We start from the raw sequence: 26,038 nt of genomic DNA on the forward strand, positions 1-26,038 counted from the left end.
CCAACACTGGAGCTTTTTACCCAAGTCTGTCTGTACGTTCTAGCTCAAATCGCCCTGTGGCACATTTTATATATATATCTGTTGTGGACTGTGTCCAAACCACAGTCTTCCCAGTCCCAGCACTTACTCCAGCCACTGTTGCAGTAACCAGTTCACACAAGCTTTGACCGTGTCCCCTGACACACAACCTGACAGTGCCTCACCTCGGGTCTGTGACAGATCACCTCTTGCTTTCTACCCAGAGGGAAGACCCTGCTCGGAACTCACACAGGTGCAACCTGGAAATGTGGGGAGCAGACTCCTGTGGGGCTGCCTCTGATAAATGGGGAAGGGGGGGGCAACATATAAATGCTTCCCCCTTTTATCCATGAGGCAGATCGGATGGTGTTGAGATACATTGTAGAAGGTTCCTCGGAAGTTCTGGCTGGCGGCAGCAGTGCCTGTGGCACTGATAGCACATCCTTGTGTTGGGTCTCCTTCTCTCCTCGTTTCCTCCCCCATCCTTATTCCTGCTCCCTGGAATCCTGTTCCCAAATATACTACCTAACCGCACCGAAGTGCTGGTCTGAGGCCCTGCTTTCAGGGGAACCCAGGCTAAGACACTTGTGTAAGAACCTGGTTCTGTCCACAGTCCAGTAATGGAGTGAGGGTTTCTAGCACACAGGAATTAAGTCTAAGCCTTAGGCACTAATCAGCACTCACGAGGAGAATTAGCCCAAGCTGACACAGACGAAAGTCAGGCGATGGTGCGGCCTGACTCACCAAATTGTGGAAGTAAAGGGGGTAGGCAGTTGCTATTATTTAAAAACTCATTTTATTTATTAAAACATCCTCATTTCCTAAGGCACTTCAGGAGCCTTCACAAAAATATGGTTTTTATCCATGTGAAGCATATGCTTTAGGAGTACCATGGTAACATAATCATAAAAGACAGTTACACCGAACACAACATATCTCCCAATGTGATGTGACTGAAGTGAGCAACGCTGAAAGACTGTGAACACAATTTGACTTTCTTCTTTGTAATTTTTTCCTATGATTAGGTATCACAAAAGGAACACATACAATGACGTCATTGTTGGCACTCAGAGAAGGTGCTTGTGGTGAAGGCTGATAAGGCCTTGCACAAATGGCCACTGCACACCTTCGCCAGAGGGATTCTGGGTTGAAAAACACAAAAACAAAAACAAAGACACAGACCAGGAGGCTGGGAACCTGCCCTTCCTAAGTCTATTCTGAAGGGCAAATAACTTAAGCAGAAAAAGACTAACAAACAACAAACAAAACACAAATAAATTTTACTTTATAGTTTTGAGAGAAGAGATGAGTCTGCTTGTCTCTCTTTCTCACTGATCGACTTCCTTCGAACCACACATCAGAAACCACAGTAACTAAATTTGATTTACACTGCAGTGGAAAACAAGAAGAGGAGATTCAGTGGTGCATCTCATATGAGCCTGCACAAGCCCAGTGCTTGGATCAGAAGTAAACAAGTGTGCCCAGTAGTCACACCGAGTGTACAAGGGCTCACATTCAATACACTTGCCCTTGTTCTAAACCTGATCAGTTCCCTCCACAGTAATCACCTTTAGGTTTCCCCAGGTCTGTACTCCCCTGCCTGGGGAAGCAACAATCCCAGTTAATGTGCCCTGTGACTAAAAAAGTGTGAGAAATCAAACTCCCTGTGCGATCCTTTCTTTTCCTCTAAAGTGCACCATGAGAGGGAAACGGGGAGAAGGTTAGGCAGGGAGATGTGACCTCCCGTCCTTTTTGGGAGGTGTGAAATTAACATGTAAATTTAGCAGGTGCCTCTCCTATTCTGCCAGGTCCCACACGTCCTGGTGAATAATTAACTTCTTAGGAAGCGCCCACCCACCATCTGCCAAGTCTGCACGTTAGGACGCATCTCAAGTTGTTGGTCTAGAGGGAAGGTTGTGTGCCAGGACCAGAGGCAGCCTCTGAGTCCGGCTGTCGGCCAGGAGCAGGTCAGACACAGGGGCAACAGGATGAACAGCAAAGACCTCCCCCGCTGAAGTACTCGGTGTCTACACAAGCAGCTTCTGACAAGACACGGTCTTCCCTCCTCACCTTCTCATGCACTGGAGGTTGTGTTATAAGGCTGTGCTTTTAAGGACTGCGGAGCTTTCTTCACCATCTTTTAACATCCTTGTGTGGCCTGGAGTTTGCCTGTATTTTATTCTATGAAAACAAGCAAAAGCAATGTTAGTAACAAATCTTTAAAAAGATGTCTACCAGTCTCTAAACAAACAAAACCCAGACCTGAGGTTATCTCGCTAAGGGGAAGAAAAATCTTATAGCAGATTCTGAAAGGCTTCTCCTGGTCTCTGCTGTCCCAGAGCTGCTATAGTGGTTGTAGAAGTACATGGTGACAAGGTGGTCTGGGTCAGACTTTGTCATTTCTGACCCTCTGATGACTAAACTAGTCCATGGTGTCTGTGAAAGTTTGTGGGGAATTCTCAGCCAGGCCCAGACTCAGTGCAACACTGCAACCCAGACAACCTTACCCTTTGACCCTTAGCATCTGGTCAATGGTGTCCGGGAGGGGAGTGCCAAAGCTCTCTGGGAGGAACAAGGTGAGAATGGCTGTCAGGATGGTCAGACTTCCCATGAGAATGTAGGGCAGGAAGCGGTCATAGGCACCTATAGCAAAGTAGACAGAACCCCATGCCAGGGATGCGGTCAGACTTGGTCTCCCTCCCTCTGTGCTCCCAGGACTCTAAAGGGAGCCACATGCCTCCTAGGCCTCTGCACCTTCCACAGTCTGAGCTGCCAGACTGGAATCTGGCACTGGGACAAGTCTCAGAACCGAGCTGGCACAGAGGTGCCCAGAGGTCCAGCAGCACCTCACGGTGCAGGGAGGAAATGCAGACCACGAGGAGGGGACTGAGCCGTGATTACTATTCCTATTTCCCAATGCTGGGTTTCCACGGAACTCAAGGTTCTCATCCAGGCACAGGAATAACTCCTCCACCTCTCCACATGGGTCACAACTTGCTCAGTTTGCCTTTAGGCCAGATAAGGTGTTTCTGCTTGTCAGATCCATGTCGTATGTTCACAACATGTTCTGGGTACTTTCAAGGTGGCTGCCAACCCACCCCAAAGATGTGCCGGTGAGGGGATGTGCCAGGGAACAGAAGCTGCCCCGAGAAAACAATTTCAAGGAAGAATAAATCGGTGCTCCGTTACATAAAAATGGCACAAGGCAGGGGCACCTGGGTGGCTCAGTCGGTTAAGTGTCTGCCTTCGGCTCAGGTCATGATCCCGGGGTCCTGGGATCGAGCCCCGTGTTGGGCTCCCTACTCAGTGGGGAGCCTGCTTCTCCCCCTCCCTCTGCTTGCCGCTCCCCCTGCTTTGTACTCTCTCTCTCTCTCAAATAAATAAATAAAATAAATAAATAAAATCTTAAAAAAAGGCACAAGGCAGATCTATACATAGTATAAAACCAAAGTGCTCCAAATGACAATAATTCTCAGCCCATCAGACCTCTTGAATGGCTATCTTTCCCTCCGTGTTCCTTTTATACTGATTCCAAGAAGAAATTTCTCCAATTAAGTACATGGGCTCCCGCCACCACCAGGCAGTTTCTTAGGATAAGGAAACTGTACCTCTGACAGAAGGCCTGGGATGGCTAAAACAGAAACAAAACTCTCTGCTGGCTTATCTCACTGATTTTCAGCTAGTCTATAAGTTGTCTTCCACGTACAAGTGAGAGCGTCCTCCACAGGATGCCTGGACACATGCTTTCCCCAGGCACAGGTCTGGTCCTGGACGGATCCCATTTGCTGTGGGTGCCAGCTTTGCTGTTAACGACCCCCCATGGCTCACATTAAGGGTCTTCAGTGCTTGCACCCCACCTCCTATGTGCCCTCGGCCCACAGCACTCACCAAGGTAAACGAAGTAGGGAGACAGGATGCTCCCCAGGCGGGACGCTGTGGAGCTGACCCCCACGCCCATGTTTCTGACCACGGTGGGGTACAGCTCGGCCGTGTACACGTACACCATGGAGAAGGCAGCAGTGACTCCAAACTTGCCCACCATCACCAGGATGGTGGCCAAGTAATACAAACCTGGAGGGAAAGGGAAGAGAGTAGGAGGCACCAGCTCACACTACGCTGCTACCAGGGGGGGCTCAAAGCAAACATACTTTCTCCTTTTTGGGATGTGGGGGACAGTTTCTCTGATGTCCTGCTGTGGGCTAAGTGGCTGTAGCCAAGATGTCCCTCCAAGTTAATTACTGAGAGGAGGCTGGGACCTGTAGCTGTGTGAGGAGCCGCTCTTCTTAGCCTACAGACCACCGAGGTGAGCCCCTCAACAGCCCAAGTAGAGCTGTTCCAGTCCACAGGTCATTAAAGACATGCCTGTCAAGGGGTCAGGTGGCACCCCAGAACCACGCTCCGCATGCACAGTGGAATTAATGAAGGACCTGGGGATGAATGGGAGTGTCCCTCTACTTAGACCTCAACAATTCAAAGGCCAACAGACACCCAAGAATGATCCTCCGAACTACCCTGCTTGCCGTGCCAGTGGCAAGACTCTGAGTGGCCCGTGGGTCACCCTGGGCTCTGGGGTGAACCTCTATGTGTGTACCCTGATGGAGTCCCCTGCCAGGCTGCAGTGGGGCTGTTCCTGTGCAGAGTGCTGCCAGGCTCAGGGACCCACACACAATCCCCAGAGACCCCCAAATCCAGAGGTACACTGATAACTCTGGGCACCATGGTGGATTAGGAGGGTCCACAAACTGTTCAATGAATTGTGGAAAAGGGCTACCTCCCGCCCATCTGTGGGATACCAAGACAGTTTAAAAAATAAAATCCAGCTAATGGCCTGTGAGAACCATGCTGTTCCCGGCCCCTCCCTTCGTCTCTTCCAGCTCCCTCTTCTTCCTCACACACTCCAGGGTTCTGCCCTCCTCAGGCTCTCTGCTTCTTATTTCACCTATGTTTCTGCTCGACTGCCCCCTCTTCAGGGCCACTGTCCATGACCACTCTATAGAAACCTGTTCTCCACCGTCCTTTATTGTTATAAAAGGTAACCCAGTCCATACCATAGTAAGCATTTTATTTACTTGTCTGCTGTCTTCTCAACTAGAGTGTGAGCTCCAGGAGGGCCTGGGGATCTGCCCGACTTGTTTACTTCTGCGTCATTACTTCATGCCCTAAACACAGCGCCTAGCCCAGAGAGGCACTCTGGAGCTACTCATTGAATAAATAAATGACTAAAATAGTGCCAGGTTAAAAAGCCGTGGGTTTGGCTCTCTTTCCTCCCCCTTACTCTGCAGAGAAAAACACATATGCACTCATTAACTTGGGCAGAGAGTACCATTAACCACCAGCCCTATATGGCTGCTCTCACTACTCCCCCAAAGCCCCGGCCATGACCAGTGTCTGGTCCCAGGAGACACTGTCTCTTGATTTTTTTGGTGAAGGATGCAGATACTCAAGTGAGCTGTCATAGCATGATTTTCTTTGCTTTATGAACTGGGGGAGACAGCCTGGTAGAGGATGAGTGACTCAGCGAAAACCCCAGACCGCAGACGCACAGGGTGCCTACCTGGAGGCACCAGCTGCACGAAGAGGAGAACGCTGCCACCCAGGAAGAGGGCTGTGGCCATGGAATAGCGCCGGGGCAGGTGCTGCAGCAGCAGCCAGGCCAGCACGTATGCTGGGACTTCAACCACTGCCGAAAGGAAGCAGTTCACATAGATGTCCCCGTGCAAGTTCGGAGTGTCGAGGGAGAGCCCAAAATAGCCCACTGATATGGTCATCCTGAAACAGAGTGCAGGGCAGCAAAGCTGGAGAAGCAGCAGCCACGTGCCTCCCAGCCAGAACAACTTTAAAAACACAATTATTGCAGGAAATTCAAAACTATCCTTACCAGGAGGACAGCAGGTTTAACCCCAAGTCTTCTTAGGACAAAAGATAATTTTTTCCTAACCCCATGTTGGGCCAGAGCAATATCAGAGTGTCCCGGCAAAAAGGCTTATATAGTTTAGACAGATTTACTTTTTTGAACCCCGCCCCGCCACGCCGCCCAAAACCCAATAGAGCCTCCAACCTGCCTTTTGGCTTTAAAAACCCTGAGCTGAAGTACCTACAAAAGCTAATTCCCTCCCTTCTGACCCTCCCCAAATCCAGCAACTGCAGAAGGAGGGAGGGAATGAGCAGAGAGGCCGGTATCGAGTGGGGTGTGACAGGACTGGAGGGACAGGACAACGTAAGGAACAATCATTAGGTCAAACATTTGGAGAAAGATCTCCCCAGCAGACCTTCTGTCTGTGGCGTCCAGCCAGGAGGAGGCTGGACAGAGGCGGCAGACCCCAACCCCACTGTCCTCGTGGAGAAGAGGAGGAGCTCCCAATGGCGGGCCACGTCGTCTCTCCTCTGCGTGCTCCCCGGCGTCCCAGGCCTGGGCCCTGTCCCTAGTTGGCACTCTCTCTGCTGATGACCAGCACTCTTTGGCAAACCAGACCTTTATGGATTAGAAGGCTTTTAACTCATCTGCACGCTGAAACCACAGCTGCTACCATTCAGGGAAAAGGGAATGTCCAGGAGTCCCTGGGGAATCCAGAACTAGAGAAGCACCTGGGTGAACCACAGAAGAGGTGACTCATCGCAGGCTTGCCAGTCTGTGGTGCAGGCTGAATGCTGGTCCTGTCTGAGGCCAACGGAAGGGTGGTGCACTGCCCTGAGGGATCCTGGGCCATTCCTTGGAAATGGGTGACTCACAGTACCCCTCCAGGGAGCCAAAAGCTGGCTGCCCCAAAGCTAGATGACTCTAGTAATAAGGACTTGGAGATGAAGTCTGCCTTTGTCACCCAGCAGGCTCAGGTATTCCAGAATCCCAAGGGTCTAGCCACTGAGCAAATGCTACTGAGGCACTAGGCTGTGTCCCCCTCTCTGGTAACTCACAAATGCCCTCTTGACACACTTGGAGAAATGCCTCATTAGAAGGAGCCTAAGGAGGCCATCTAGGCCATGGCCCTGCCTCCAGGACAGTCTCTGAACATCCCAGAGGGAAGATGTCCTGCTTCCACATTTCCAGACTACTTAGCAGTCTGTGTAATGTAAAGGACATAACGGTTTCCCTTAGATCCTTCTTAAAGGCCTCCCCTGTTCTCTTCAGTCACTGTCTGAGGCACAGGTGACAGAAACAAAACAGGGACCACAGTGACCAAGGATCTGCCTCAGGACCTGCAGGGATTCCCCGAAGACTCCACAGCTTCCCCCAAATCCCCCCAACAGATTTCATGCTCTTTTTCTGAGATTCCGTCAAGCTCAGATTATGATATGCCCACTTCCTTCATTGCAAGGCAGATCCTTTCTACTTTTTGATGACAAAGGCTTTCAGTTTTGGTCTGAGACACATCTGCAAATGAAAGCCACTGCCAGACGCTTTGTCTGGAAGCTTCAGGTAGGTCTCACTTACGCACCACAGAATTATGGACATGACGGTGACCATTCGGATATTCCGGGTTCGAAGCAGATCCAGAATGCTGTGGGACTGCTGCTTCTCAGAACTCAGGTCTTGCAGCTGCATGAGCAATACAATAAGGGCAAGGGGGGGAGAGGCTGGAGACTCGGGGATCCAAAAATATACCCAAAACCCTGCATCTCCGAGTTGGCGAGTGTTTTGTTTCTTTCTTGAAAAAAAGAGTAAGTATGGGGAGTGTATCTTGAGCTGTGAAACGCCTCCCCAGGCCTTGTCAATGACCCATTAGTGAAGGAGAATAAGGAGGAAAAGTAGGTGACTGGTCCCTCAGGGGATGCAGCCAAGGCGAGGCCCAAGCTGACAGCTCCCTCTTGGCCCCACCTCCAGCCTCCATCAGTGGCCACATTCCAGGGAGGCCTCTGAGCATTCCTTCCCAAGGCTGGCTCCCTGCCCTCTGGGTCAGAGAGAGAAACTGGCTCTGTAGTTTATTGATCTGATATTTTAAAAGAATTAATGTTTTGAGTCCTCATACCATGTAGTTACTGGTCTACTTCCAAGGAAAAAAATTTCAGATAGAAAAACAGGAAAATTGACCTCAGCTTCACCCAGAGTTAACTTCCTATGAAATCTGGCACAGCCAAGAACATTAATAAACCACACGTCTAAACACAGTGATGTTGCTTTCTTAAGCAAACCCAGCTTTGGAGTTTGTTTTTCTCGAGTTAGCAGTTCAACAAGAGGTCAGCTTTTGACTTAATGGAGCCCCCGAAATAGCCTCATTTCCTCAAAGATGCCAGTGGGGTTCTGGGTTCACCCAGACTGACCCCTCCACTGAAAAGCCATCAAGGCTTCACACTTAAAAGCCCTCCCTGCCATCTCCTCTCACCCTGATGCCTGTGCTTTACAGCCCCTTCCAATACACGCTCAGTGGGAGCTGTTGCTGGGCCAGCACTTAACTGTGAGGCCAGCAGGGCCCCAGCCAGCAGCTCTCTGGTGCCTGTAGTAACTGGTCTCCCCTTCCTAAGCCCTGGGTCTGCATCCCGAGTCCCAGGCGTCTCTCACGTTCCTTCTGCAGACACTTCAGTGTGATTGTTGGTGGCTGTTCCCAGCAGATCAGAGACACATTCCAGAAGCCCATCAGCCAGCAATTATAACTTCTAACCTCTTGTAGTCATGAGACTAAGGAAAACTGCCTGCTGCAGAGGGTGGAGGGAGAGGGAACAGGAAGGAGAAGCAAGACCCAGGAATCAGGCAGAGCCAGGAAATTACTCATGGTGCATGAGAACAGGGTTTGCAAGAGGGGTGGAGTAGGGGGAAGGGGGGGATATCAAGAAGGACCTGGCTCCAAGGGGACATGCAACAACTAACAACTGGTGAGTGGAAGGAGGCTGAACATTTCTAACTCCAAACCTACCTCTGCTTCCTATTTTACATACTATATTTCTTTTTTTTTTTTTTAAAGATTTTATTTATTTATGTGATAGAGAGACAGCCAGTGAGAGAGGGAACACAGCAGGGGAGAGGGAGAGGAAGAAGCAGGCTCCCAGTGGAGGAGCCCGATGTGGGACTCGATCCCGGAACGCCGGGATCACGCCCTGAGCCGAAGGCAGACGCTCAACGACTGCGCTACCCAGGCGCCCCTTAAGATGAGAAACTACATAAGACATAAGAAACAATGATTTCCCACAATGCCAAATTCATGAAAGGCTGATTATTCAGACAATGCGTTATTCAAATTAATGGTTTAACTATATGATTGCCTAGAAAAGAATTACATAAAGTATGACAATTTAAAACCCACGGGAAAGGTGAAGAGATTTAGACAGTTGGTGCCTTCTCCCCAACTTGTGAATTTTAACAGGGCCTGCTTGGGGACAGCTGGGGCTCAGGCAGGGACAGGGCTGGGCTCCTGCGTGGTGCTGCCCTAACATCATGGTCATGAGACCCTCCCACCAGCTCCCTTGCAATGCTTACCTCACTTGACTCGAAGATAGTTGAAGGTGCAACGATCCCATTCATTTGGGCAGCCTTGCGGATGATCACCTCTGCCTCTTTAAGTCGTCCCTGAGAGATGAGCCATCGGGGGGACTCAGGGATGAACCTGGAAGTACAAGGAGCCATCCCGCTGAGACCATGCTGCCCAACAGACCAGGTGTAGCATATGTGGAGGTGGGAAAGGTGGTTTTAGAACCAGATGTGGGTTTGGGGAATGTCTGGTGTTTCCAGACCAAGCGAAGATATGGTTCACACCATACCCACTAAGGATCCAAAGTGCGAGCTTCTGAGTACCCTGGAATGCACAAGGTTAGAGGCCTGCACACCACGCTGGGATTCCCCTTCAGGCTGGCCACCTCCATTTCTGAAGAGTGGTGGTGCCACCTGCTGGGCACTGAAGACATAGGCACAAGATGGGCTCCCGAAGCCTGGCTTCCGTGGTGGGCGCAGGCAAGCCCAGCCCCTGCCCTGCTGTACTCTCCTGCTTGGCCCCAGCATCCACAGAAGCTTCTGCACTGGCCTCTTAGCCTGTAGTTTTTCCTCACTCCCCACCTCAGAGCCATCCAAGTGACCTGTCAGACCCCCTACCTGTATTTCTCAAAGCAGCTAGGACTTTGGGGATCTTATTTTCTACCTCACTCGATGGCCCCTGTCCTTTGGTCATGACCAGGACCCAATGCTGTGCTCTGTGTCCTCTCCCATTATGCTCTGAAATGCTCTCAGCTCTGAGCAGAGCAGTGATCTCAACAACCCTACCTGCAAGGTGCGATTCCTGTCTCAGCCCCTCTGCTGTGTTCCCTCTCTTGGTAGGGAAGGCCTCCTCCCTGCCTGCCTAACTCCTCTATCTTGGAGGCCCATAGGGAGCCTGGCTTCCTCTGTGTAGCCACCCCGAGGACCCTCACTTCCAGTGCTCTCCCTCCAGTGGCGTGAGGCCTCAGGAACACACAGCCAGAACAGGGGCCTAGGCTATCTTGTCAGTCTGATAACTTCCTGAAGGTCATGCTAGACCCCATCATCTCTCAGCTACTACTGCTTCTTCTCCCTGCACTTCGACTGGCCCAGCACAGGACTGAGAACAAGTCTGTTGATGTCTGGGGATTTCGTTTTGTTTTCTTTTTGGTTCTTCTGAGTGTGGAGAAAACATTCTTGAAATGACTTACAAAGAATTTATACTTTCCGTCTCTGGGAGCCCTAATAGGGATTTGTGGCTTGCTGCTGCCCCCTAGTGAACGCCAAACAGTGGACATCCGCTGGCGGGCACAGGCGACACTCACCACCAGAGAGCCGCACACAGCACCCCGGGCACCGTCAGCGCCAGCAGCAGCATCCGCCAGTCTCTGATGAAGTAGGCAAACAGTGGCAGCGTCATGAAGCCAAATGCGTAAAATATGCACACTCCTAACGTGGAGAATATGATACGAACTGACTTGCCAAGAATTTCTGTTCCTGTTCGTAACAAGGGAGGCGGCATGTTAGTCCTTTAATTTAGGTCATTTCCTTATTCACCTTCTCTTGTATAATTCTCAACATATAGGAATTAAAGCAGCTATGCCCTACAGACGGATGGCATTCTGAACCTGCTGCAGGCTGACCACCTGCTGGGGTGCCCCCCGTGACCGCTTAGGCTTCTCAGGGATGGTTCCGCCTTGCAAACTGCATCACTTCCCCAAGCCATATGCTAAAGATGCCACGTGAGGCCTCAAAATGTAATCCTCCCGTGAGGAAGAATTTATGAAAGGGGAAGTCATCATGAAGGATACCCATGCGGGCTCAAGGAAATATTTTTAAGAAAAGATTACTTTATTGGATGTGAAGAGAAAGAAATAATCCTTTCAACATACCACCCAAGGAGCCCAAAGACCAACAAGCTAGAGTCAGATTCCTCCAGACAGTAAGACTGGTGACTCTTCAGTGAGAACAAGCCAAAGCCCCACAGTATATATTCAGAATTAAAACTCTGGGACTCAAGCCCCTTCATATCAATTCGTTCTCGCCAGTTTCACTGGACACAATGCTTTGCAGAAGAGGCAGCCTTCTTCCTTGGTGAGCCTGCCATTCGTGGCCCCTGCTCCTCATATCATGCCTCTATCTTTTCTTAGCAACCTCAGCTCTGGGAAGGTCCTGTTTTTTTCATGGATGATCTTGGGTGAATTCTAGTAAAATGGCTACTGAATACTAATGAGACCAAGGTGCACATCTCCGAGACCAGAAAAGATCTGGAACTCGGCATTCTGGCTGTCGTGCTCCTGGGGACTCAAGGTTGGGCAAACTGCATTCAGCACACAGCCCTGGTTGGTGTTGCTAGAGACCACTTCCCCTTGAGGGACACCACAGCCGTCTCTAGAGAGTGGGTGGTGGAGTGATGGTGAAACACAGGATCAAGTACTCAACTCCAACTTGATGGCCATACCCAGGACAAATGCTGCCACGTAGTTGGAGATCTGGCCCATGCCCACAAGGACAAACAGCACAGTAAACATCTCAAAGTTCTTCGAGAAGATCTGTAGGAAGCTGAAGCCCGTCTGCATGCCCATGGTCACAAAGAGCACGTTCTTCCGACCAAACCTGGGAAGGAAAAGAGAGTGACAGAGATCCAGCTGGGAGAAGGCGGCAGAAATGGGCCCCACCGGGAAGGACTTTCCCCAGAGCCATCCAGGGAGGGGTCATGGACGGTGCTGCCAGGGTAGAGGGCACAGACGCCGTCTCCCGTCCCGGTGCTGTTACTCGGCGTCCCCGCCCCCCCAGGATGAATGTGCGGCCCAGACACCAGGACCGCCTTCAAGGCAGTGCCAGAATTACGATAATGATTACAAGAGATCAAAATGCATTCACTATGCTTAAATCCATACATTCATAATCGTTTTTTTTTTAAAGAACTGGTTTACTTTGGAGAATGATAGAGAAGTCATTTTAAATGAAGAGTGGTAAATAGAGGGATAGAAACATTTGTCCTGAAATTCCTATGTAAAGTATATGAACAGGAACCAATAACGGATGAGGGAAAATATCATTGTATAAAAAAGTATTCCAACAACTAAATGAAAAACAAGTGATAAACTTAGAATATCCCCATTTTATATCATTCAGTAAATGGGCATTATGTTGGGGCATTATGTTTCAGTGACTGCTAACAGTCTTTTCAGGAAGACATAACTGAATTAGCATGATTCCTAGTCTCACTAAAGGGTATGAGCCTGGATCTGATGAAGTCTCCAGATCCAGCCACCAATTTGCAAGAAATGCAGAGAAAGGAGGATTAATGCTGACCTTGAGTACACCATGAGTGCACAGCCAGCAAAATCCAGACAGGGAAATTCTATGTGGAACAGCCCTGGCTGCAAAAGATAAAACGTCTGGCAAGGAAAAGGATGGAGGGAGAATCCCTGAGTCAATCCCGCAAAAACTTACCAAAATTTTTAAGTGCGCAAGACTAAAGTTGTGTTAAAGGATACACATCTGGCTGATAAAACTGCAAAAACCCCACAAGGAAGTGATTACTGTAACAGCCAGGCTGGTGGTTACTTATGGGGGGAGGCTGTGGTGCCTGGGATGGGACATGTGCACGGGGGCTCCTTGGTGGCCAGCAAGGTTCTATTTCTTGACTTGGTGGTAGGTACAAGGTTATTTCCCTGGAATAATTCATCAACGCACACATTTGTTCTGTGTGGTTTTCTGTATCTGTGTTCATTAAAAAAAATTTTTTTTTAATATTGGCTTTTTTGGTGGGTTTATTCTGTTTTAAAGACAGCATCATAGTCAGGGAGGAACAAGTCAATGTACTTCACTCAATCTAGCGGTTCAGCCTGACTCTGGCCAGGGCTGGCTGATACTCATTTTCATGCAATGAATGTATATTTGAACCTCAATTATATACTAGGCGCTAGGGATACAGGTGAATTATAAAACACAGACCAAAACTCTTGTTTCTACCCTCGAGGGGCTTATAGCCTACAGGTGGTAAGACAGGCAGGAATCATATTCTATCAAACACCATACTACTGAACGTGCAATCACACACTGACATGAGCATGCTGAAGGACTAGCGCCCAGGTTCACAAGAGACACGACCAAGGAACCTACCTGGTCTGAGAATAGGGGTTGGGGACGTGGGCATTCAGGGAAGGTCTCCCTGATGACGGGACACTGAGGTGAGGCCCAAAGAAGAAGTTATTATTGACAAGGGGGAGTAGGTGTAGGGACCAAGCTTTTGATGATATTCACTGTATACTGGAGGGGACCAACATTACATATGATAATACTTCTTATTTACCCATTTCTGATAGGTGCTATGAAGAAAAGGCACAAGGAAGCAGGTAATATAAACCAGGGACCCTGAATTAGCCTTCATGGTCAAGGAAGGTCATGGGAGTGGTAGGGGAATGCTGAGAAGAGCACACACAAGCATGGCTGGAGGGGGCATGAAGACCTGTGTAGACAGCAGCCAGCATGACGGCGTGAGCTGTTCAACAGAAGACCACAGGGGTTGGGGGGCACCAAGCTGCAAAAGGCCTTGTTGCCATGTTAAAGAGTTTGGTGCTTCTCTCCACTGAAACAGGTTGTCTGTTTGTTTTTGGTGCTACTGGCATCTAATAGGTAGAGGCCAGAGATGTTCTAAACATCCTAAAATGCCCAGGATAGTGTCCCGTAACACAAAATTCTCTGGCTCAAAATGTCAACAGTGCCAAGGTTGAGAAACCCTGTCTAGAAGGAGACCAAGTCCCCCTGCATTATTCTGTAACAAGAGCACCCAACATGCCAACCAAGGGAAGGTCCCTTCGTACAGGGAGACAGGTGTGACCTCTACTCATGCCTTCCCTTCCCATGGGCTCCCTGGGATGGATGGTAGGGAAGAGAAAGATTCAGCAAATCCTTACATAGCATCGGTCCTTAGCAACCAGTCTGGGGTTGGGCTCAGAAATGGTCACTTTCAAAGTCTGTCAATAAAATATCAACCACACATGTGCTTACAAAAATAGTAAGTTATCAGTCTACCTCTTCCCAGGGCTGTGCCCCTCTTGTAATTCATGCGCATAAAGGTAACTCAATAAGGTCAGATAAAATGTGGTGACCACCCAGGATTATTTTCATTGCTCTTGAATTTCAGCTTATTGATCTTTGCCCTCCACGAAAAGTTACTGTTGATATTCCAGACAAGCTTGGTCCCTACACCTACTACTGCTCTGAGGTCATTTGTTGACCTAGGGTTTTGAGCGAGCTTATTTAGCAGTAATGAGATCACAAACTGTCCGTACCACGGAGCCCGGTGCCTTCCCTGAGGGTGTCACCAAGCTTGAGGGGTGATGCTGGGAGCTGAAGGGAGGGCCTCAGCCCGAACAGCCACGCTTTTAGCTACTTTATTTACTTGACTTAGATGCCCTGCTTAAAAGAAGTCTGCTGATGAGATTTCTAGGGGGTTTGTAAAACACTGTACTTGCCCTTCAGAAGACTAAGGTGGTCCTCAACATACTCATTAATTTTGCTTCTACTGTTTCCTTGGGATCAGATCTGTGGAAATGAAACACTTTCCTCAGGCAATCATGGTGTTCATGGTAACCAGGTTCTCAGGCTAGCCCACAAAGGTCTGCTTAACCCATGACACAGCTGACCCAAGAAAATGCGCTGAGTTTCAACTTCAAACTTGGGGTACCTCCTCCTTGATTTTCACATCAAGGATATTCCTCTTTCAGCTGCCACTTAACCCCGTGACAGGGGATCTCCCAGCAGCCCACCTGGAAGGTCTCAAAGCTCTGTCCCGGGCAGCCCCTCTTTTCACTCTACACTCTGCCCGGGCAATCTCCTCTATGCTCCAGATGCCTTGCTGAGGGTCCTATGGAGCTGGCAATTCCCAAATGTGTTTCTCCAGCCCACACCTTTCCTGGAACACCAGAGCCACACATCCAACTGCAGGCTCACTTCATCCATTTAGGACTCTCATAGTCACCCCAAATTCAGTACGTTCAAACTGAGTTCCGCATCTTCTCCTACGAAATGTTCCTCTTCCAGAGTTCTTTGTCTTAGAGATGGGCATTGTCACCTGCTTGGTTGTAGAGGCCCGAAATTTTCTCCTGCATCCAACCCACAGCCAAGTCCTGTTGGCTGGACCTCCTACCTCTCTTCTCCATTTCTACCACGATCAGCCTAGTCCAAACCATCATCATTTCCCACATAAATTATTGTGACAGCCTCTTAATTGGTCTCTCCACAACCCCTCTTTCTTCCTTTCAATCCTTTCTCTGCAATGTTATCAGATAATCGTTAAAAAAATATATAAATCTGATTATGCCACACTCCTGCTTTATAAAACTCTCAATAGCTCCCACTGCTCTGTGACTAAAGCCCAAACTCCTACGTGTCATCAGCTAAGCCTGGCCTGCTCTTTTGCTTGGGCCTCCACCTGCCTCACCTGTTTCTTCTCTATCACTCTCCACACCTCCACCACAAAGGACTTTTTTCAGTTCCTTTTTTTTTTTTTTAAAGATTTTATTTATTTATTTGATACAGAGAGAGCGCACAAGCAGGGGGAGCAGCAGGCAAAGGGAGAGGGAGAAGCAAGGCTTCCCACCGAGTGGAGAGACTGACGTGGGGCTCGATCCCAGGACCCTGGGATCACAACCTGAGCCGAAGGCAGACGCTTAACCAACTGAGCCACCCAGGTGGCCCTTTTTTTCAGTTCCTAAAGTGTGCCACCTCTTCTTGAGTCCAGGCTTAATTAAGTACAGCTCTCTTTGCCCACAATGCTCCTTCCTCTCTCCATTCCTTTATCACTGGCTGATTTCTATTCCTCTTTCCACTCACCTTCTCAGGGCAGCTTCTCCGGGCCTCCTCCATCAGACCTTCTCTTAGCATCCTGTACTTCTTCTCTGTATCACTTACACCACGAAGGACAAGTATACCCCTCAGTTAGAAGTTTAATATATTCTGCCTTGCTAGAAGGCAAGTTCTAGAAGAGGATGGCCCGAGAACAGAGGGTCAAGAATCTTTGGGCCTAAATCCTAGCTCTGCCACTTGCTGGCTTTGGGACTGTGTAAGTCATTTAGCTCCTCTGGGTTTCATTTCCCCCACCTGTAAAATGAGAGTAATAATACTTCCTACTTCATAGGTTATGATGGGATTATTTGTTTTTCTTTCTTTTAAATTTGTACAGTGCTTCTAAGAGTGGCTGGCACATATTAGGTGCTGTGCGTTTGTTAGATAAATATAAGTAATCAATTGATGCTTGCAGCTAGATTAAGGATCTCGGGAAGCAAAGGTCTTTCCCCTGAAAGGGAATGTGGCTCAGGCTTGTCTACAATTGTCAAGCAGTGGTCATGGCCTATTGACTCTTCAATGCTCACTGGTGACTGCAAGAATTTGTCCCTTTTCTAATGGCTAGATGACACTTGGGAAACACAAATTTAGTGAGAAATGCACATATTCCTCATGAGGAATGGATTCTCAGGTAAAGACAATAATCTATAGAGGTAAACATGCCAGATATCACCTGAGTTTGCTACGGGATAATACAAGTTTGTTCTTAAAGTAGGATGACATTCTCACCCTGAACTCTATTAGACCCCAACCAGCTAGGAGGATGCTGGACTCCACTGGGTGATCCAGTACGACCAAGGACCTTGGTGAAGGCTACTCTTCTCACCATGGCCTTCTCCAACAGACTCTGGAGCCCTGGGGTAGGAAGATACCACATAATGGACCCCTCTGAGAACTTCAGGGAAACTATGGACCTTTCTCCAGAAAAAAAAATGTTCATATACAATCTCTAAAATTTTGCACATAATTTCAAGAGTAGAACTCCTTAAGCCATGGAATTTGAGTTAAAAGCTGTGGAATTACATAAACCACCTGCTTATGGGTCAAAATAGTACATATCCTGCTTGCTGTCAAGCAGGTGCTATAAGCACAGGTATCTTAGCTAAGGGACATCAGCACTGTGAGCACAAGAGTTTTGCCCATTATGCCACTACTAGCTAGTGAGACCTCGTCTCCTCATGCACAGAGAATGATGGCTCGGGGAACACACAGAGGTGTGTCACTCACAGTACACCTTAAGATCGTCACAAAGTTCATGTGCATGTGTGTGGTGTCCACCTCTCCCATGCTCGGGGACATGAAAGAATCACCTAGGGAGGCCAGCCAGGCTGGCGCAAGAAGTGAATCATGGCATATCTCCCGGCCAACTGGATTATAGGTACACTTAGGTTGTCCTGCTCAGCAGGAATGAGGGAGAAGAGGTTGTTGGCTCTCTTTACTTGGTATGGAGTCTATACTACAGACACAGCTTCTTCTTCTTTTCAAACGCAAAGCCCTGGGATGAGATAACACTACCATCTGAGGTCAAGAGCCAGGCACATACATGCTCCTTGCTTCGTGCTTTGGTCCCCTGCAGCTGCAGCAGATAGACACCCACCTTACCTGTCTGAGAGCTGCCCCGAAACGAAGGAGCCCACCAGCACACCCACGAAAAACAAGGAGATTGTGAGTGGGGCCTTCCAGTCGTCCTCACACACCAGGTTCCACTGTAAGGGGAGCAAAGAGATGTATCACTCGCTTCTTTTGTGAAATGTTTTAAATTTATGGCCTCTTGGAAAACGAAATGAGAATATCCTATATCCCTGCAGGCTCTGTTTACATTATTGCATGGGTACGTGAGCTCATTCAGGTAGGCAAAGGCTTGTGTGGACAGCAAAGCAGACAGGGTCCCCCCTCACAGGAAGAGTGAGCCCTTTCCCATCCTGATTTTCATAGCTTTCAGCTCCATTGTTCTGCTATAAATTGGAGGAGGGAGGATAGGTAGGGAGCAAGTACAGTGTCCATCTGTCAATCCAGGAGAAGGTGAGGTCTTTCATGGTTACTTCTAAGAATCCGGGGGGAGCCCAGAGCTGTGGACAGGGCAGGGCACCCTTTCAGTGGGCTTCAGGCCATAGACAGGAATGGCACACGAATGGTTCCAGAGCAGGGCTCTGGGGCTCTAAGAGTCAAGGCATCCAGCAAGGGACTGCGACCAGAGGGCCTGGGTACGTACCATCTGAATCTGTTCTTGCAGTTCTGTTCAGGGCCCCCCTCTGAGCCAATGAGCCCTGGGACACTCAGGTGACATTTACAGCTGGGATCCCTGATGCCGTGCCCACAACACTAGGCCCAGTTACAGCCAAGAGCTCTGAGCTGGGAGTCAAGAAACTGGGTTTAGCTTCTACTCCACTGTAACTGGTTATCCAACATCAGACAAGATTCCCACCCCCCCATTTTGCCTTTTTCCCCAAGTATAAAACAGGGATGGGGGTATGGAACAGGCTGCACTGTTTCCCAGCTTGCAATGTGCAGTTCCATCTACAGTTCCCATGAAAAGAGGTCTGCAGGCAGGGGGAAGCAGTGGAACATTCAGACGCTGGGTCGTCCCAGCCTAACAAGGAGCCAAAAAAAAGAAGAAAAAGCAAAACAAAAAGCTTGGTGGTTCCCAGAAAAATGTTTCCCAGAACAGAGAGATGGTGCTCAGTAATCACCAAGAAGGCTGCCCTCCAGAGAATTCAGAACCTGGCCCGCCTGGTGCCAGGCTGCTGGCCTATGCTCCGTGGGGCCTGCTGGCTCCCCAGTAACGGAGGCAGGGGGAATGTGCGGCTTCCAAGAAAGCATTTCTTCCAGGCCAGTGACAGAGGGAAAAACAAGTCTGCTTCCCTGCTGGGCAGTGTGTGCACACAGCCTGCGGGCACCTCAGAGGGGCGGGAAGCAGTCCCCAGGGTGGACATGAAGAACCCCCGCAGCTCATGATGAGGATCACTTAGCCGCACAGCTGGCTCTTCACTCCGGAATAAACCTTGGATGGGCTGAGAATGGTGTGGTGACCGCCCCCCCCGCCACAAGGAAGAAGTGGAGATCTCAAACTCAGATCTAGAGAAAGTTCAGATTAGCAGGAGGCAAGAATACTGGAGCACCAATGCCGGGGTACTCAGGCGATAGCAGCCCTCCCACCTCTGTAGCCTCGGTGGTGCTAGCACCTAGACACCACCTCTCTTCTAGAAGGGTGAGTGCTCCAAGGGCAGCTTCCATACAGACAGGGCTGCTAAAGTCAGGATGGGATGGGGCACCTGGGTGGCTCAGTCGGTGAAGCGTCTGCCTTCGACTCACGTCATGATCCCAGCGCTGGGTCCTGGGATTGAGCCCCGCATCGGGCTCCTTGCTCATCAGGGAGCCTGCTTCTCCCTCTGCCTGCCGCTCCCACTATTTGTGCTCTTTTTTTCTCTATCTCTCTGACAAATAAATAAAATATTGAAAGAAAAAGAAAAAGAAAAAGAGGGGCGCCTGGGTGGCACAGTGGTTAAGCGTCTGCCTTCGGCTCAGGGCGTGATCCCGGCGTTCTGGGATCGAGCCCCACATCAGGCTCCTCCGCTATGAGCCTGCTTCTTCCTCTCCCACTCCCCTGCTTGTGTTTCCTCTCTCGCTGGCTGTCTCTATCTCTGTCGAATAAATAAATAAAATCTTTTTAAAAAAAAAAAAAAAGAAAAAGAAAGAGAGAGAGAGAGAGAGGGAGGGAGGAGAAAGGAAAAGAAAAAAGAAAAGAGAAAAAAGAAAAGAAAAAAAGGAAGTCGGTCAGTCAGAATGAGAGTGGCCAGCGAGCCAGAGCTAGGAGCCTGGTGAGGGGCTACCGGCCTCCGAGTGTTAGGTAAAGTGTTAGGGGGAGCTTCAGGGGCCAGATTACAGCCGTCACTGCTCTGATAATGGGATCCATTTCCAGTGAGCATGCATTAACTTTTGTAGCAACAGAGATGAAAAAAGGAAGAAAGGGTCAGTAGCTGCTTTTCACTAGGACTCTCACGAGGGTTTGGGACTCCTACAGCTGAGTGAGACTACAAACCCACAGGGGCTTCTACGCTCCCCCGCCCCCACAATGTCGGGTCCCCCAGTACCGGCTGGAATTCTGGGCTGACAAGGCCAGCTGCTACCTGAAACCAGGTCAGACTATGCTCTGCAGCAGACAAGGTATCTGTCATGCTCATCTTGGGGTAGGTTGCCAGAGCATCTCTCCAGGGCCAGCAGCCTCACCCCCACCACTGGGTCCAGCCTGTCCTTACTCCGGGCAAATGTGTAACTCCCTGGAGTAACTGGGCTCTCAATCCACCACTGACAATTGTTTTTTTGTTTGTTTGTTTGTTTGTTTGTTTTTTGGGGGGAGGGGCAGAGGGAGAGGGAAAGAGTGAATCTTAAGCCGGCTCCACGCCCAGTGCAGAGCCCTGCATGGGGCTCGATCTCACGACCCTGAGATATTGACCTGAGCAGAAATCAAGAGTCGGAAGCTTAACCAACTGAGCTGCGCAGGCGCCCCCACCACTGATGATTCTTAACAATCCTCAAGCCCTGGTTTTGGGCCCTCCAAAAGCCAACATAAGTTAATACTTCCTTCCCACTGGCCACAGGGAGCCTATGGATAGGGCCAGGAGAGATAATAGGTCTCAAAAAATGAACACAAGGGCAGGCATGGACCATATCCTACCCAGCCAAGCCACTCACTTACCTGTCAACCACCAAATGGATTGGGGTGGGGCCAGGATGAAAAGCCCAATGGAGTCCAAGATATGCATCTAAGGCTGGTTGCGTTTGCAAAGGAATCTAGTGTTCCTATACTGAGCTCCTGGCTCCCCAGCCGGGACTAAAGCAGCTACAGACTAGTCCACTGATGCTTCCACTTGCTGTGTGGGATGGGCTGTACTGGCTGATGATAACAAGTCTCAGAGTTAGAACTAAATGTGTGGGTTTAGGATTCAAGTCATGAGTCTAGCATTGTGACCCCTCAGCTGGGTGAGATGTGAGAGTGGGCACACCCTGAAAAACATCTGGAAGCCACTCTGGCAAGGGGCCTGACTTGTCACCCTTCCTGGTCAGAAATGTGCCTCTCTAGTTGTGATGCCTCCATGGATCTCTCTCTCTTTGTCTCGGAGCTTTTCAAATTGTACACTTATGTGCCGTTTCTTATGTGTCAGTTACACCTCAATAAAGCTGTTAACATTTTTAAGAAGTGAGAGAATTGTGTCTCTCGTACACACTATATAATTAGAGCTGCTTCTCAGTTATGAGATATAGAGAGATGATGTAGTTCCCTGGGACTAAATGTTCTTACTTGTGAATTGGCTGGAAGGGAAAAAAGATAGGGTCAGTGCCCATAGGGCAGAAGCTCTTCCCTGAGATGTTCCTAGCCTGACCGCATCGATGGTCATCGATGGTCAAACACCCTGATAAGCACCACCTGTTACTGAATGCCATGTATTCCTACCCACATTTTGTCCTGCCTGCTGCTGCAGTTAATGGCAGATCCTTGCCCCAAGGGTGTCAGGGCAAGAAGACAAAGGATTTGCTGCTATGTCCTCTATAATGCCTGCCAGCACCCTGCAGAGGAGAGGCTGTTTGGTACATAGGTGAGTGGGGGAAAAGGTGAATAAAAGGGCTGTTAACTTTCAACACCATAGTATCCTTTGGGCTTGGACCTTAGGCTTGGCTGCTCAAAACCCATATGAACCCTGAACTTTAATCTCTAGGATAGATTTTACTTATTTATTTATTTTTTTGCTCCTTCACCCACTTCCCTGTGTCAGCTCTAAGAACTTTGACCCAGGGTGTTGCTTCTCAGCTAGCTAGAGTGGGGCTCCATCTGACCACTCATGGCCAGATATGTCTGCTACGACTGTATGTGCACAGGGGCCTCAGGGACCCCTGCAAGTGACCTCTCTGGCTTGCCATCAGCTCCGAAGGCAAGGCTAAGGGTCTGCATTTCCCTTAAGTGAGAGCAAGGACTTAACAGTGAGGCACAAGCTCCAGGTCTTTCCACAAAGGAGTCAGCCCAGCCCTGCCTCCCAGGTTGACGTGGCTTTTCTTTCAGGAGGCCCTCCTATCTTCCAAGAGTATCTATACATGAGATAAGACTGACAGAAAAGACAGTCCAGAGCAAGAGGCGTTTCATGACAAGAAGGAGTAAGAATATATTGCTACGGGCTGGGGGAGGAGACTTCAAAGATCAGAAAGGACAGAAGCAAAGGGACACAGACAACTGCCAGGTCTTAGGTAAAGGGACCCCAACTCATGGCTGCCAGAAGGGCTCTAAGTTTCTAAAAGAATATTTCTGGCTGCAAGCTGGGCTAGGGAGACACCTAAAAGCAGGCAGCACAGGCAGCCCGAGAAATCACCCAGGTTTCAGAGGAGGGGGCAGTCCTGGGCCAAGAAGCACTCAGGGATTGGAGCAGCCCTGCCAGGTGGGATGGCTGATTCTCCAGTACTCCAGGCATGAATGAGGGGCTGGGAAAGGGGCCAGCTTAGAAGCACGGGGACCACCAAACTATTCCCAAAACACTCCCTTTCACCTCAGAGTGTCACCTCCTCTCCACCAATCCCAACACCTTGTTGCAGATCCATATAGGCACAAGCCACAGTTTGTGGGCTGGGCCGTTACATTTTCTTCAAAATATTTCAGTCAATGCTTTTTGACCAGCCCCAAGTTTCCTTTCTATGAATTAAACTGTCCTTTCCTTCTTTAGCTCTCAAACTTCAGGCATTTCTTAAATTGTTCACTAATACATTCAACAAAAATTTCCCTGAGTACCTCTGTCTGTATCCAGCATGTCAGGGAGATGCCAAGATGTAAAACTACCACAAAGTTTAGTATTACACATTCATATTTCAACAAAGAAAAAAAATCAAGCAGGAGATCTACAATTTTCATCTTCTGTTGAAAAACAAAGAAGAATTTAATACCAATGTACTTAAAAACACCTCTATTTATGATCTGGGGCAGAGGGTAGGCTTGAAACATTTAGCAGACACAGGGCTAGTTGCAGTGGTCAGTAGGCCAGGTCTGGGTTGAAAAAAATCAGAATGTTAATGCAGTAACTTCCAACTGTTCACCTGGGAGGAACAAGCAGCCTCAGACTTAAGAGTCAGGCATTGCAGCATCCCAAAACAAAGGGCTAAGTAATGTATTAACCTCGCCTCCCCAAAAAGGCTGACAGCCTATAAGTAGGTAAAAGGGCACACAGCTCTTATGAAACTGCTAAGACAGCGAAATAAATAGGCTAAATACAAAAAAAGAAAGACTGACATTAGCAGCAATGTAGCTGCTGCTCAAGGACCCTTCCATTAGAGCCAACCTTTGGGAGCTCATCAGTGCCACCACCAGCCTCAGCCCAAGATAGGACAGGGGCAGTGAAGCAAGACCAAACGGCTAGGGTAAGCTGAGGGAACCTAGACATCAGGGTAAAACCCAAAAAGATGCCATGAGCTTCTTCTGACTTCACTGCCTCCCCCTACCATGGGCAGCCAGAAGCAGAATTTGCAGGGACTCCTATGTCGTGAAGTATGGCTTCTCCTTGGTGGCCTCTGCCAGCAACCTGAGGGACAGCCTCTGTTCCTACAACTCTCATTGGCTTCCAGGAGTATGACAGACTTGCTTGTGAGGCATAACAAGCCTGAGGACACTGGAATGATGTCACTAGCTGAGAGATCCCGGTGGGACTCAGATCACACTCCTACAATTTTTGTGGGAGTTAAGGAGGCACAGATGCTGGGGACATCAAACGTCCAAACATACAGAGAGACAGAGCACACACGCAAGTCTCAGAGCAGTGATTAGATTTCCCTGAAGGGTGACACCCCCAGAAGAAACATAAGAGGGGCCTCAGGACCCCTGTAAGCCCCTTTGAGTCTCCAGTAGGGTTTAATGCCATACCAGGATCCATGTACCCTCCCCGTTAGCCCTTTCCCTGTGAACCCTGCCCTCCTAGGTTGTTGCCTGCTGTTCCAGTCTTTGCATCTGAAGAGCTAACCACCCCAGACTCAGAGAGGCTGCCACCTCCAGGAAGCTCTCCCAATCTGTGAATCTCTGATCCTGAACTCAGAGAAACTGGTGCCTGTTCAGGACTCTTCTCACTGTTCTGTTAGCTCATTTCTGCTGAAGACTCAGGAGAGTTAGAGTTCCAGCCCCTGAGTAAGATGCAAGGCACATGGACAAGCCATACATGTGGCTCTAATGACTGCAGGGTCACCAGGGAACAGACAAAGCCATCCAAAAAAGAAAATCCAAGGGGTTCAGGAATGAGAAGTTCCCACCCCCCACACACAATTCCTAGGAAAAAGGTGGTATGCTTTAACTAAATCTGACCAACGACACTGCCTTCGAATACTGTAAAACATCCCAGGGCAACAAGTCACCCTGAATGGATCTTCAGATGCGTGCACCCTAAAATTCTGATAACTAATATAAGCAAAAGGTAAACAATTTCTGATAGGGTATGACCAGAACGTCATTTTGGGGTGAGGGTGGGTGAGGAAAGAGTAACTGGAGAAGGGAGCATGTGACCATTTCATACACATGCTTCCTTTAGCTTTAGAAGTTCTTCAAGAAGTAAGAGTAGTGTTTCTCTCTGTCAACAGATGCCAAGAGACTAGAGGAAAAACTGTGACAGCCCAATAGCCCAAGCTCTGGCTCTGCTCCACTCAACACTCCCACCTCCATCTAGAAGAAGTTTTCGATTATTCAGGATCTTAGAGTATCTACCAGGGGCCACCACGGCCTTCTTGGCTCCCTCTTCAATGTGGCCATCAAGAAAGGTGGCCAGGGGGCGCCTGGGTGGCACAGCGGTTGGGCGTCTGCCCTCGGCTCAGGGCGTGATCCCGGAGTTATGGGATCGAGCCCCACATCAGGCTCCTCCGCTGGGAGTCTGCTTCTTCCTCTCCCACTCCCCCTGCTTGTGTTCCCTTTCTCGCTGGCTGTCTATCTCTGTCAAATAAATAAATAAAATCTTAAAAAAAAAAAAAAAAAAAAGAAAGAAAGGTGGCCAGCAGGGCACCCGTGCTATGAAGGACATGGTCTGGTTAGAAGTCACTTCGCAAAGTGGTGCCTGGAGGATGCCCACTTTGAGGTGTGTAGTGTGTCGGGGGAGAGAGGGACAGCATCCAGCGCGAAGGTCCTCCCCACGTTCCGGTCCCCGGCCTCGGCGCGGGGACTAATACCCACCTCGGTCACGATGGTGGACAGGTAGACGTCCTGGCTGAACTCCCAGCCATCCACGCAGCTCTCCTGCTCCAGCTTCTCCAGGTTCACGTCGCGCCCCGGCTCCAGCCCGAGCGCCGAGAAGTTGGCGATAGCCGCGAGCCGGTAGCGCCGGCAGCTGTGAGGCACCTCGCGGCCGTCCTGCAGCCGCAGCGGGATACTGTGGTTGCGCCACGCGCGGCTCAGGTTCGCGGTGTCCGGCACCCGGCAGCGGTGTTCCGGGACTGCGGCCAGGAACACGACTGACATTCCATTGAAGCCGTTGGGGATGATGCTGGCGCTGAGCAGGAAGAAGATGAGGCGCTGGAAGGGCCCCCACTCGCCCAGGAAGGTGGTCGCCTCGTCGTAGTCCCGCATGCCGCCTGCAGCGGCCCGCGGCGCGCGGCCCGGGGTCGAAGGACGCGGTGCCGCGCGGGGGCGGGGGCAGAGGCGGAGCGTGCGCGCGCGTGCGCGTCGGGCCCTCGCCTCGCTACCGAACGCAGGACCGGCCGAAAGACGGCTCTCGGGTAGAGGAAGCTCGCGAGCTCCCGCCGCCCCGGCGACCCGCCTTACATAGAGCTCAAGGCCGG

The 26,038-nt window shown here is 49.8% G+C and overlaps 1 protein-coding gene across 3 annotated transcripts in view; it reads right to left on the minus strand.

Annotated features, from left to right (window-relative positions):
* LOC123790370 (organic cation/carnitine transporter 2) overlaps positions 1-26,038 on the minus strand; it is a 31,790-nt gene extending 5,752 nt beyond the window's left edge. Inside the window, exons 1-11 of one of the 3 annotated variants that reach the window (XM_045794739.2) lie at positions 25,434-25,885; positions 17,855-17,958; positions 11,856-12,010; positions 10,720-10,891; positions 9,425-9,551; positions 7,452-7,552; positions 5,573-5,787; positions 3,907-4,089; positions 2,526-2,661; positions 2,089-2,199; positions 796-1,407 (exon numbers count right to left, since the gene is read on the minus strand). In XM_045794739.2, the coding sequence (XP_045650695.1) occupies positions 2,112-2,199; positions 2,526-2,661; positions 3,907-4,089; positions 5,573-5,787; positions 7,452-7,552; positions 9,425-9,551; positions 10,720-10,891; positions 11,856-12,010; positions 17,855-17,958; positions 25,434-25,826 (1,674 nt within the window). In that variant the 5' untranslated portion in view covers positions 25,827-25,885 and the 3' untranslated portion in view covers positions 796-1,407; positions 2,089-2,111. Of the gene's footprint in view, positions 1-795; positions 2,200-2,525; positions 2,662-3,906; positions 4,090-5,572; positions 5,788-7,451; positions 7,553-9,424; positions 9,552-10,719; positions 10,892-11,855; positions 12,011-17,854; positions 17,959-25,433 lie in introns of those variants that run through there. The other 2 variants (XM_045794738.2, XM_045794737.2) reach the window with 2 other exon arrangements.

Source organism: Ursus americanus, chromosome 5, assembly GCF_024610735.1.
Source record: "Ursus americanus isolate L20-20 chromosome 5, mUrsAme1.1.p, whole genome shotgun sequence".
Classification (NCBI taxonomy): Eukaryota; Metazoa; Chordata; class Mammalia; order Carnivora; family Ursidae; genus Ursus; species Ursus americanus.